Below are 14,245 nucleotides of genomic sequence, written 5' to 3'. Positions count from 1 at the left end.
TTTTTTTTTTTCTTTATAGGGTCAACGCTATCTTCACAAATCAACGTTATCTCATTGCATATCTGTTCTGGCAAGTGGTACATGAATGTGGATCACTATTGAAGTATGATAAATACCTATAATCTGTTTTATTTTTACTACTGTTATGTTTACATGCATCAGCTGTGAGAAGGTAGCAACCAATAATGATTCTTATGGGCAGAGCATGTTAATAGATTTTACACTGTACCCAGTATAGCTGCCTGCTTGGACAATGTCACACATGGCAGCTGGAAGACAAATTTGTAACTGATTTATTTGTTTTCATCTACTTGTTCTCTCATATTCTGTCTGCTACTGAACTGAGAGATAACCTCTTATATTGTTGCCAAAGACCAAGAGAAATGATTTTAGCTCTTGGCCCATCTAGACTATTTAAATATTTCACCCTCATCACGCAGAAAGATTATCCATATGTAAGGGTTGAAGGCAGAAACACTTTTTCTGATTCACCTGCTTGAAGTTCCACTGGCTTGGTTGCAGCCATGAAGCCGCAGATTTTTTTTTTTTTTTTTTTTTTTTTTTCTAATCTTCATATGATATAATATGATTCATCCTGTTGCTTCTACCATATAGGCCTACCCCAAATGATAACTGTTCTGTCCAGGCGAAATACGTTCTTTTATGAAGGTCTTCAAATCTTCATTAACTTGTAACTGATATTAGAGCAAGTGAGTCTTGTTTTTTGCTGCGGGCCTTTTTGACCAAGTGACATAATAACAGGAAAGGATTCCACTTGACTTTAAGGGTTTTTTTTTTTTTCTGGTGCCATCACAAAGGGGAACCCTTCTCTCTATATGGCTCTCATGTTCAGTTTATTCTATATATTCGTACATTTTTAGATATTTTTCATATCACACTGCATACCTTTTTTTTTATTCTTATCAAATCCACATTATCAAAGTACTTCAGAGAACAAGAAAGCTTTCAGTTTTTTCTTGAACGAAATATTTCAGTAAAAGAAAGTTTTCAGTTTTTTTTTCTTGAACGAAATATTTCAGTACAAGAAAGCTTTCAGTTGTTTTTCTTGAACGAAGTATTTCAGTACAAGAAAGCTTTCAGTTTTTTCTTGAACGAAATATTTCAGTACAAGAAAGCTTTCAGTTTTTTCTCGAACGAAATATTTCAGTACAAGAAAGCTTTCAGTTTTTTCTTGAACGAAGTATTTCAGTACAAGAAAGCTTTCAGTTTTTTTTCTTGAACGATATATTTCCCATTTATCAATTCTCAAATTCTAATGATTCAATTACCAACAGATTGAGTATATACACACCCGCAGTTTATGACATTCATGGTCCGCATTTCCTGCTAATCTCTTCAATTCCAAACCGAAAGTTTTGCAATTTCTTGAATTCACTCTATGATCATTTGGTTTGGTCATCTTAGCGCAGTTTATACATTTTATCTGTTACAAGTTACATTCCTTGGTGGAGTGATCTGAAATTTCTCACACAGTTTATCATCGATATTGAACTTCCAATCTTTTTCAAAATGTCCATCCATCCATCCATATACCAAAGGCACTTCCCCCAATTTTGGGAGGTAGCCGACATCAACAAGAAACAAAACAAAAAAGGGGGACCTCTACTCTCTACGTTCCTCCAGCCTAACCAGGGACTCAGCCGAGTTCAGCTGGTACTGCTAGGGTGCCACAGCCCAACCTCCCACATTTCCACCACAGATGAAGCTTCATAATGCTGAATCCCCTACTGCTGCTACCTCCGCGGTCATCTAAGGCACCAGAGGAAGCAGCATATCATATATTTTAAGTATCCCATCGCAACATAACTTTGTCACCATTACCATGAATAGCCTTCCAGATTTCATCAAGTAGTCCACACTTCCAGTACTTGTTTTGAATACCAAACTCATCTTCTTGTTGACTGCTTCATCTCTGATCTTTTCATGAGCAAAGTTTACAGCAACATTTACATTTGACAGTGTATGTCATTTTCTCCTTCATCTTGATTGATTCCATACTCTCAGTAAGATCATTTGTTTTCAGATCCGTAGTCAGGGTGAAAATTTCTTGCATCTGCAGTAAGCACAGCGAGGTGTTTTTCCAGTTGGCTTCATCTACACACACAAGACAAAACCATTTCAATTTTACTAAATTTTCACCACCCATGTTGGCGTCTATACAGACATCGGTTTCATGGTAGTGTCTCACACAAAATTCACATACTGTCCATTTTGTTTTTCCTTTCCCTCCGAAGATCCACACAAAAGACACCTATCCATCATGATGTGATTTCACTTTTCACTTGAGTTCCTCCATGAGATTAACTACTATTTTGAGAGAGAGAGAGGAGAGAGAGAGAGAGAGAGAGAGAGAGAGAGAGAGCACTGCTGATAAGACTGCATTCAGCAAAATCTGTTCACAAAGTTGAAAGCGGGCCAATGCAGAATCATCTCTTTTTCATTTACCTTTAATGAAGCATATTCTGAACGTTGGTTGTTTACCTTAGAATTTATTGGATTCTTTATATTGCATATCGGATTATATTACGGCAAGCAAGGGTGACTTCCTGCTAGTCCATATTATGAAAATAAAGCAGGTAATACTGTACTTGCATGACTAAACGCAGAGATACATATCAGTACTTACTTTGATGGCTGCTTTTCCGGTCCCTTACAACAGGGGAAGCCCACTCTCTACGGGACCTCCACTGTCGCTTTATCTTATTCGTTCTGAGTATTTAACGTTTCATGTTCCATATTCTTCATTTATTGTTAAATTGTCACTGTCAAAAGACTCATGAAATAAGAAAGTCTTCTGTTTCCTGTTGAAAGCCTTAATGTCTTCAATCATTCAAATGTTTCGTGGGAGCTTATTATATAGTCTCGGGGCCGCATATTTAAAGGCTCTGGAGCCTACAATAGACTTATCTAGGGTCCATTAGTTTGAAGCCTTCTGTAACTATTCTCTTGTCGACACGATTTGTTGGCTGCGTAATATGTAGCAATTCTCTTAAGTATTTTGGACGCCCGGTTCTGATAATTTAGTGGGTTATTGTACATCTTTTAAATTCAATTCTCTCTTTAATCGGTAGCCAGTGTATATCAATTAGTAGGGGTGATCCTTTCTCTAGGTGGGACACCTTTTATCAGTCTTACTACTCTGTTTATTAAGTTTCGTAATGTCTTAAGCTGCACTTTTGGTAAATTGTAGTAGATAGAGTTGCAGCAGTCAATCCTGGTAATAACACTGTTTATCCCAAGTTTCTTTACGGAATTTTCGTCCAGGTACTTCTTTTTATAAGCGCAATATTTCTTAGAAGATAAACAGAAGTTTTTATTACATTGTTTATTTGGGTATTTAGAGACAGGTTGCAGTCAAGAAATACACCTATAGTCCATTTCTTTTAGCGATGCATATTTGCACAGACTCGCAGCAGTTCCCTTTTAGCTCGGAAAAGTTTCCGGCTCGCTGATTGGTTGGACAAGATAATTCTAACCCATCAGCGATCAGGAAACTTTTCTGAGCTAAAAGGGCACCGCCGCGAGTCGGTGCAAATATGCATCGCTAAAAGAAATGGACTATAGATCTCGAACTTTACTAGATATCGACACCAAGTCATAACAAATTTAATTGAATAGCAATATTATCTGATGGATCATGTATGCCACGGTAAAATAGAAAAAATCACGAGTGTTTGTATTTGCAGCTCTCCTTTTTAAAAGTTTATTTGAAGTTTTACAGTTTCCTATTTCATCCACTTTTAGGTATTGTGGCTGGATATTTGGACTAACAAAATCCAGCACTTCAAACCAGATGACAGTTGCGTTCAAGGCTCGACGTTTGAGCCTGTTGAAGAGAGGATTCATTTGCATCGTCAGTGCTATTGGTAAGGAACATCACAGTATTAACCCTTGTATTAACCTTCTTTCTTGATTAATTACTGTAGTTAACATATAGCGTCATGATGAATGATGTTCAGCCTCTAACTCACTGTTAGGAAAGATCCATCCGAGAATTAAGGTCCTGGATGGGGTATCCTAAATAGAATCCTTGTTTTTGGTGGCCTATTGCAAACGTCCCTGCCTGGTGATCGCCGGACTGGGGTTCGGGTAACGTTAAATCTAGATAGTTTCAGGTTGTATCTGCAACCTCACCATCCCTGTCAGCTAAGGATGGGGAATTTGGGAGAGAATATAGGTCTACCTGCTGAGTCCTCAGCAACCATTACCTGGGCCTCCCTGTTCCTTGGGTGGAGAGGGGGGCTGGGTGCTGGTCATATGTATGCATGGTCAGTCTCTGAAGCATTATCTTGCTTGATAGGACAACGTCAATATCCCTTGCCTCTGCCATTCATGAGTGGGATTTAAAACTTTGAGTAAGTGAAAACAGTATTTTGGTTAAATTTTCAAATTAAATTAATATCAAAATGTTAAGAAAGGTTAAGTTTGTTCCATAATGTGACAAGGCAGTCTCCAAGAAACAAAATTTATATTTTAATTATTAAAAAGCCAGAAAACATTTATTATTGGGAGCAATAGAACACAGGCTAGAGGTTTCTCCCTGGAGCAAACCTATTTTATCTAAGGAATTTCCAAGAAAAAATTGATGTTGGAAAATTCTGTGACCAAAATTTTAAAAAGAGATAAAAGATTTCCAACGAAAAAAAAAAATCCGAGAAAAGGATAATCGAATATTAGAGAATTTTTTTCCTAATATCACTAAAATATAGTTGAGGAGGAATCGGGAAGCAGAAGTAATTTTGAAATGTCAAGTATCATTAAGGAAACGAAAAATCTGCTTGAGTTATACCCAGGCACACTATTCTCTCTTTATAGTTTGTACATGCCAAGTCTATTTTAATGTTGTTACTGGTCGTAGGATACTTTAAATGGTTATTAATTCCTACTTATAGCCTATAGTGTTTATTCATTTCCTTACTTCGCTGGGCTACTTTCCTTACTAGAGCCCTCTGGGTTATAGCATTCTGGATTTCTAACTAGGGTTGTAGCTTAGCAAATAATAATAATAATAATAATAATAATAATAATAATAATAATAATAATAATAATAATAATAATAATAATAATAATAATTTTTTTCTAAGGAAAGGCCAGGAAAGATGTTTAGAATCTGGAAACAAAATTCTCAAAAATGGCAAGAAAACAGAGACTGAATGTAGTGACGGGAAACTTTAGCTGTAAACAAACAATTTAAAACAATTATTCAACATCAAAAATCAAATTATAAATAAAAGTTGGAAAACACAAATAGAAAACTTAAAGCAACTGTTAATGGTAGATATATCAGATATAATGTACCGTTACTAAATTTATCTTTTTCCCTTTGATAGAAGGTGTGGCACCACCTCCCACGACTTCACCTCCCACGACTCTAGCTTCAACAACTCCAGCTTTAACGACTCAAGCTCCCACAACTCTAAGTATCACAACTTCAACGACTCCACCTTCAACGACTTCAGCTTCAACGACTCAAACTCCCACAACTTTAAGTATCACTACTTCAACGACTCCACCTTCAACGACTCCACCTTCAACGACTTCAGCTTCAACGACTCAAGCTCCCACAACTCTAAGTATCACAACTTCAACGACTCCACCTTCAACGACTTCAGCTTCAACGACTCCAGCTTCAACAACTCCAGCTTTAACGACTCAAGCTCCCACAACTCTCAGTATCACAACTTCAACGACTCCACCTTCAACGACTTCAGCTTCAACGACTCAAACTCCCACAACTTTAAGTATCACTACTTCAACGACTCCACCTTCAACGACTCCACCTTCAACGACTTCAGCTTCAACGACTCAAGCTCCCACAACTCTAAGTATCACAACTTCAACGACTCCACCTTCAACGACTTCAGCTTCAACGACTCCAGCTTCAACAACTCCAGCTTTAACGACTCAAGCTCCCACAACTCTAAGTATCACAACTTCAACGACTCCACCTTCAACGACTTCAGCTTCAACGACTCAAACTCCCACAACTTTAAGTATCACTACTTCAACGACTCCACCTTCAACGACTCCACCTTCAACGACTTCAGCTTCAACGACTCAAGCTCCCACAACTCTAAGTATCACAACTTCAACGACTCCACCTTCAACGACTTCAGCTTCAACGACTCCAGCTTCAACAACTCCAGCTTTAACGACTCAAGCTCCCACAACTCTAAGTATCACAACTTCAACGACTCCACCTTCAACGACTCCAGTTTCAACAACTCCAGCTTTAACGACTCAAGCTCCCACAACTCTAAGTATCACAACTTCAACGACTCCACCTTCAACGACTCCAGCTTCAACAACTCCAGCTTTAACGACTCAAGCTCCCACAACTCTAAGTATCACAACTTCAACGACTCCACCTTCAACGACTTCAGCTTCAACGACTCAAACTCCCACAACTTTAAGTATCACAACTTCAACGACTCCACCTTCAACGACTCCACATTCAACGACTCCACCTTCAACGACTTCAGCTTCAACGACTCAAGCTCCCACAACTCTAAGTATCACAACTTCAACGACTCCACCTTCAACGACTTCAGCTTCAACGACTCAAGCTCCCACAACTCTAAGTATCACAACTTCAACGACTCCACCTTCAACGATTTCAGCTTCAACAACTCCAGCTTTAACGACTCAAGCTCCCACAACTCTAAGTATCAAAACTTCAACGACTCCACCTTCAACGATTTCAGCTTCAACAACTCCAGCTTTAACGACTCAAGCTCCCACAACTCTAAGTATCAAAACTTCAACGACTCCACCTTCAACGATTTCAGCTTCAACAACTCCAGCTTTAACGACTCAAGCTCCCACAACTCTAAGTATCAAAACTTCAACGACTCCACCTTCAACGACTTCAGCTTCAACGACTCCAGCTTCAACAACACCAGCTTTAACGACTCAAGCTCCCACAACTCTAAGTATCACAACTTCAACGACTCCACCTTCAACGATTTCAGCTTCAACAACTCCAGCTTTAACGACTCAAGCTCCCACAACTCTAAGTATCAAAACTTCAACGACTCCACCTTCAACGACTTCAGCTTCAACGACTCTAGCTTCAACAACTCCAGCTTTAACGACTCAAGCTCCCACAACTCTAGGTATCACAACTTCAACGACTCCACCTTCAACGACTCCAGCTTCAACAACTCCAGCTTTAACGACTCAAGCTCCCACAACTCTAAGTATCACAACTTCAACGACTCCACCTTCAACGACTTCAGCTTCAACGACTCAAACTCCCACAACTTTAAGTATCACAACTTCAACAACTCCACCTTCAACGACTCCACCTTCAACGACTCCACCTTCAACGACTTCAGCTTCAACGACTCAAGCTCCTACAACTCCAAGTAATGCAACTCTTAAGTAACACAGCTACAACGACTCCAGCTCCCACAACTCTAAGTAACACAACTACAATGACTCCAGCTCCTACAACTCTAAGTAACACAACTACAATGACTCCAGCTCCCACAACTCTAAGTAACACAACTCTAAGTAACATAACTCTAAGTAACACAACTTCAACGGCTCCACCTTCAAGGACTTCAGCTTCAACGACTCAAGCTCCCAAAACTCTTAAGTAACATAACTCTAAGTAACACAACTTCAACGACTCCACCTTCAACGACTCCAGCTCCCATAACTCCAAGTAACATAACTCTAAATAACTCAACTTCAACGACTCCTGCTCCCACAACTTCAAGTAACACAACTATTAGTAACATATCTCTTAAGTAACACAACTCTAAGTAACACAACTCTAAGTAACACAACTACAACGACTCCAACTCCCCCAACTCTAGGTAACACAACTTTAAGTAACACAACTCTAAGTAACACAACTTCAACGACTCCAACTCCCGCAACTCCAGGTAACACAACTATAATTAACACAACTCTAAGTAACACAACTTCAATGACTCCAGCTCCCACAACTCCAGGTAACACAACTCTGAGTAACACAACTTTAAGTAATACAACTCTGAGTAACACCACTTTAAGTAACACAACTTCAACAACTCCAGCTCCCACAACTCTAAGTAACACAACTTCAACGACTCCAGCTCCCACAACTCTAAGTAACACAACTCTAAGTAACACAACTATTAGTAACACAACTCTAAGTAACACAACTTCAACGACTCAAGCTCCCACAACTCTAAGTAACACAACTTTAACGACTCCAGCTACCACAACTCTAAGTAACATACCTCTAAGTAACACAACTTCAACGACTCCAGCTCCCACAACTCTAAGTAACATACCTCTAAGTAACACCACTTCAACGACTCCAGCTCCCACAGCTCTAAGTAACACAACTCTAAGTAACATAACTCTAAGCTATCATCCATCCTAGGAAATGGAAAATTACTTTGCTTAGTAACACTATTTACTTTTCTGAAATCAATGCACAACCTATCTGATCCATCTTCCTTTTTACCAAAACTACCAGAGAACACCATTCATTCCTGCTAGGTAGTATCAAATCATTATTTGACATATACTTGATTTCTTTTTGCACAGAATTTGCCTTTTGGACTCAAATGGTATGGACGTTGTCTACTGTTTTTTTTGTCCTGTAACTCAATATCATGTACTAAAAGATTAGTTAAACCTAATTTATCACTAACAATTTCTGGAAAATTCAGAAAACATCATATAATTCACTCCATTTTTCTTCTTTTAAACTAGACTTGAATAACTTTAAATTCTTTGGCATATCAGTGTTTTTCTCAAAACTAGTTTCTCGGTGATTACAGCAATTGTCACTGAATAAAATGATGTTGACACAAATGAAACTTCATTTATCTCCTTTAAGTCCAACAAAAAACTTTTTCTCATCTTGCAACAGAAATTACCTAATCCAATATTCTTTCTAATGTAATTTACAGTTGTCAAACTGAAAATCGCCAAGGACTTGAATTAAACATTTAAAATTCTTAATCCAGCTTTTTATTTTGTCCAACAAAGAGTATCTCTACCGACAGGATAGTAAGTGCCTTGCCAGATATATCGGAATATATTCATATTTATTTGAGCAATGTACTTTTTTAAAGAAGGCAAAGTGTGTGATATATACCAAACTTTGGACAAAACTAGTGAATTAAAAATAATAGCTCTTTGGAAAATAGATAATTGTCTTTGACTTAGCATAACTATTGATATTTCAGTATTTTGAGTAAGGCGAGACCAATTTCCTTCACATGTAACCTCAAAATCACTATAATAAGTTATACCAAGCATTTTGATTCTTCCAACCGTTTCCAACTAACTGATAGGCCAGATTTTTTTTGGCTTTCCCCTTTCCCAAACCCAATTACACCAGTTTTGTCCTTGTTTAGCAGTGCACTTGTCACAAGTTCAAACCATTGTACTTCTTTATAACATTTTCCAACTGAGCCATCAGTTGACAAGATCACGGATGAGTTTTCTGCATAACCTTGCAGGCATATATTTACACTGTTTGGAAGGCTAGGCCCTATTATCTTTTTTTACTCTTTATTGGTCTATACAAAGGTTCTTTAAATATGAGTATACAATATAACAGCATTGACATAGGGCAGCCTTGTCTGACAGACCTTTCAATACAAAATGGTGAACTCATAAACCCACTTACCTAGATACTACTTACAATATTCTAACTAGAGCCACAAATTCATCTGGTAAACCAAATTTCGTCACTACTTCAAAAAAAAAAAAAAAAAAAAAAAAAAAACATATTAACTCTCAAAAGCCTTAGACGAGTCAAAGCTTAACCCTGGATAGGTACGGTCCTCGGACACCCCTTTAAGGGTATACTCGGACGCGAACGACCCCGACGCCAAAAAAAATTCTTGAAAAATCAGTTTTTGCAGTAACCTCCTTTTTTCTTTTGCCAAAAAAAAACTTCAATGAATGCTTAAAACAACTGTATAGATAAATACTACTCATCTGCAGAAAAACTATTTATTATAAATATTTTAAAAAATTAAGTAGAAAAAAAAAAGACCTGACATAAAAATTCATAAAAAAAAAGTTTATACATATATACACAAATCCTTTTAGGAATTGATTCTTGAATGTTTAGGACACATCTTGATGTATTTTGGATGAAGTCAGACCCATGGAGGTGAAGATCTGAAATGAGAAAAAAAGGGTAACTTTTTTTGGCCAAAAAAATTTGTCCAAATTTCATGAATTTTTTTGGGTACCCAAATGAAATAGGAAGTGGCTAATTTTTTTAGGGAATAAACATATGTTATCCTAAAATAGAAATATGTAAAAAAATCTTCATTATTTTGTAAATTACATTTATATCAGGGGCCATATCTAAAGGTAATTTTTTGAGTACTTAGAAATTCCGTAAAAAAATACATATATTTAATATATAATATGATATTTATGCAGGTAAAAATATACCAAAATATCACAAATTCTATAGGGAACAAGAATATATATAGATAGGGCAGCTTACGCTTCGGATATGTCCACAAAATGGCCGCCAACCACACTGACTCAGACTCCCTAATCTGCCACTTGAAATGTAGGAAGGGTATGTCAATTTCAAGGTGTTATTTACTAATCTAATTATTATTGGATATGCATAAAAATTGTATGGTGGGTTGCTGGATAATTGTCGATTATTTTACGAATATAAAATTAAAATTCTGACCCAAAAAAATTTTTTGAAGGGAAATAAAATCGAAAAAAAAAATGTAAAACAATATTTTAGCTAAAAAAATTTGATGATATTCACATCAAAAAAAAAGTAAACAAAATTTTCCGACAAATAAACATCTAGAGGAATCATTACTCTGTGATAGTTCCTTAGTACGTAGTAATTTTGAAAGAATTGGGAAAAAAACGAAAAAATGGCAATCACCGGAAAATCGAACACATACCTATATATACGCCATATCTGGCTAAAAAAAAGATAGGCATGGGTAGCCAGATCATCTAGAAACACTTTCCAACACTATAAAAATATAAGTTTTGCGACACTACTTGCCAATTCCTTACGGTAACATGACTAAGCAAAAAAATGCAAAACATATAAAAAGGGGCACTCGAGGAAAAATGGCTAACATTCTAATATACGGCATTTCAGAAAAAAAAAATTCAGCCACGTGCTAGTCAAACCATCAAGGGACATTTTCCGACAAATAAACATCTAAATGAATAATTACTCTGTGATAGTTCCTTAGTACGTAGTAATTTTGAAAGAAATGGGAAAAAACGAAAAAATGGCAATCACAGGAAAATCGAACACATACCTATATATACGCCATATCTGGCTAAAAAAAGAAGATAGGCATGGGTAGCCAGATCATCTAGAAACACTTTCCAACACTATAAAATTATAAGTTTTGCGACACTACTTGCCAATTCCTTACGGTAACATGACTAAGCAAAAAAATGCAAAACAAATAAAAAGGGGCACTCGTGGAAAAATGGCCATTCTAATATACGGAATTTCAGAAAAAAAAAAAAATTTCAGCCACGTGCTAGGCAAACCATCAAGGCATATTTTCCGACAAATAAACATATAAATGAAATATTACTCTGTGATAGTTCCTTAATACGTAGTAATTTTGAAAGAAATGGGAAAAAACGAAAAAATGGCAATCACAGGAAAATCGAACACATACTTATATATACGCCATATCTGGCTAAAAAAAAAATAGGCATGGGTAGCCAGATCATCTAAAAACACTTTCCAACACTATAAAAATATAAGTTTTGCGACACTACTTGCCAATTCCTTACGGTAACATGACTAAGCAAAAAAATGCAAAACAAATAATAAGGGGCACTCGCGGAAAAATGCCCAACATTCTAATATACGGCATCTCAGATAAAAAAAAAGACATGCACGTGTTAGCCCAACCATCAAGGCACATTTTCTAACACATAAACATGAAAAAAAAATCAATAATATACGGCAATTCCTTACTACGTAGTAAATTTTTACAAATATTGAAAAAAAAACAGAAATTGGCAACCGCAGTTAAATACCCAATATACCAATAACTACGTCGTATCTGACAAAAACAAAATCACTCATGGGTAGCCAGATCATCTAGACACACTTTCCAACACTAAAAAAGCAAAAGTTTTACGACACTATTTCGCAATATCTTACGGAAAAATGACTTGGCAAAAAAATGAAAAAAAAGGAAAAAGGGACACTCGCGGTAAAATGCCCGACATTCTAATATACGACATCTCAGATAAAAAAAAAGACATGCACGTGTTAGCCCAACCATCAAGGCACACTTTCTAACACATAAACATGAAAAAAAATGAATAATATACGGCAATTCCTTACTACGTAGTAATTTTTACAAATATCGAAAAAAAAACAGAATTGGTAACCGCAGTTAAATACCCAATATACCAATAACTACGTCGTATCTGACAAAAACAAAGTCATGCATGGGTAGCCAGATCATCTAGACACACTTTCCAACACTAAACAAGCAAAAGTTTTACGACACTATTTGGCAATATCTTACGGAAAAATGACTTGGCAAAAAAATGAAAAAAAATGAAAAAGGGGCACTCGCGGTAAAATGGTCCTCGTGGTGATGAACGACATTTTAAGGGGACCGTCCGGGTTGGTATTTTGGCATACCAACTTGAAAAATTCAAAAATCGTTTTATTGTCTCTCTGTATAGAGAAACATATCGTACATGCTCTCCAGAAGTTTCAACCCATTATTTTTACAAATAACGAAGATAGAGAGGTTTTAAATGATGACGTCATCCCTACTGTGTCGTCTGCATGACTTAGTTTGACAAAATCGTCTTTGTGTGTAATTTTGCATATATATAGCGATTTTTCACTTATATTTCGATCTATCGTACGTCTGGCAGAAATGGAAGGCATTTGTAGAGTGCAGATGAACGAAGTCTACTACAATAACAGAAGCCAAAGTTGCCAAAGATGTATGGAAGTTATAATGTATGCCTATGTTTACTTGAAGTTCGTATGTACATTGTGTTTCCACAACGCCTTCGGGAACATTATAGCAAGCCCAATGTTACCTAAGGTTGTAGAAAGAACAAATAGTCAATAATATTTCCAAACAATGAAAATAGCGGGTCTTTAAATGATGACGTCATCCATATGGCATCGTCTGCCTGACTGAGTAGGTGCGCAGTCTCTCTCTCTCTCTCTCTCTCTCTCCTCTCTCGAATTATTTACCACTGGCATTTATACAAATACTTTTATTCTCTCTCTCTCTCTCTCTCTCTCTCTCTCTCTCTCTCTCTCGAATTATTTAAACTCCCATTTATACAAATACTATAATAACAATGTTCAACTCTCTCTCTCTCTCTCTCTCTCTCTCTCTCTCTCATGTTTCGAAATCTCGTACCTCTGGCAGAAATGAAAGACATTGGTAGAGGGTAGGTGAATCAAAAACACCACCTACGAACACATCACAAAGTCTCCAAAGACATGTAGAAATTATAATGCATGTGTTTATTTACTTGAAGTTTGTATGTTGATTGTGCTTTCACAACGTCCTCTGGAATTTTATAGCAATGCCAATGTTACATAAGGTGATAGAAAGAACAAAAAGTAAGTGGAGAACAAGAAAACAGAAGCCAAAGATGCCAAAGATGTATAGAAGTTATAATATATGCGTTTTGTTTACTTGAAGTTCGTATGTACATTGTGTTTCCACAACGCCCTCGGGAACATTATAGCAAGGCCAATGTTACCTAAGGTTGTAGAAAGAACAAATAGTCAATAATTTTTCCAAACAATGAAAATAGCGGACTTGAAATGATGACGTCACCCTATGGCGTCGTCTGCAAGACTGAGTTTGACAGATGCGTAGTTTTTCTCTCTCTCTCTCTCTCTCTCTCTCTCTCTCTCTCTCTCGAATTATATACCCCTGCTATTTATACAAATACTTGTATTCTCTCTCTCTCTCTCTCTCTCTCTCTCTCTCTCTGTACATCCTTTTATTAGATAATAGAATGAATCTCTTTTTTCATTTGTTCGTATATCCTTGCAAAAATTCTTATTCTCTCTCTCTCTCTCTCTCTCTCTCTCTCTCTCTCTCTATCATCTTATTTTATAATAGGATGAATCTCTTTTTCATTTGTATGTATACCCTTGTAAAAAGTACTTCTCTCTCTCTCTCTCTCCTCTCTCTCTCTCTCTCTGTACATCCTTTTATTAGATAATAGAATGAATCTCTTTTTCATTTGT

At 36.7% G+C, this 14,245-nt stretch overlaps 3 protein-coding genes across 3 annotated transcripts in view; all 3 read left to right on the top strand.

Moving 5' to 3' along the window:
- Positions 1 to 5,642, top strand: part of LOC137640476 (uncharacterized) — a 23,947-nt gene extending 18,305 nt beyond the window's left edge. The window contains exons 6-7 of the mRNA XM_068373016.1: positions 3,766 to 3,887; positions 5,352 to 5,642. The gene's annotated coding sequence lies outside the window, so the exon portion shown is untranslated. The remainder of the gene's footprint in view (positions 1 to 3,765; positions 3,888 to 5,351) is intronic.
- On the top strand, positions 384 to 7,408 carry LOC137640981 (mucin-2-like). Its single transcript, XM_068373437.1, has 5 exons — positions 384 to 455; positions 2,045 to 2,079; positions 3,766 to 3,887; positions 5,352 to 6,533; positions 6,642 to 7,408. Exons 1-5 carry the CDS (start codon positions 384 to 386, stop codon positions 7,406 to 7,408), a joined length of 2,178 nt encoding a protein of 725 aa, XP_068229538.1.
- A 49-nt stretch (positions 7,409 to 7,457) lies between these two features.
- On the top strand, positions 7,458 to 8,398 carry LOC137640980 (uncharacterized). The gene is made up of 2 exons (XM_068373436.1): positions 7,458 to 7,621; positions 7,777 to 8,398. The coding sequence occupies exons 1-2, from the start codon at positions 7,458 to 7,460 to the stop codon at positions 8,396 to 8,398; spliced, it is 786 nt and encodes a 261-aa protein (XP_068229537.1).
- The last annotated feature ends 5,847 nt before the right edge of the window (positions 8,399 to 14,245 follow it).

This window comes from Palaemon carinicauda, chromosome 5, assembly GCF_036898095.1.
Source record: "Palaemon carinicauda isolate YSFRI2023 chromosome 5, ASM3689809v2, whole genome shotgun sequence".
NCBI classification, from domain to species: domain Eukaryota; kingdom Metazoa; phylum Arthropoda; class Malacostraca; order Decapoda; family Palaemonidae; genus Palaemon; species Palaemon carinicauda.
The sequence above is the reverse complement of the archived record's forward strand: the minus strand, read 5'-3'. Positions and strand labels throughout refer to the sequence as shown.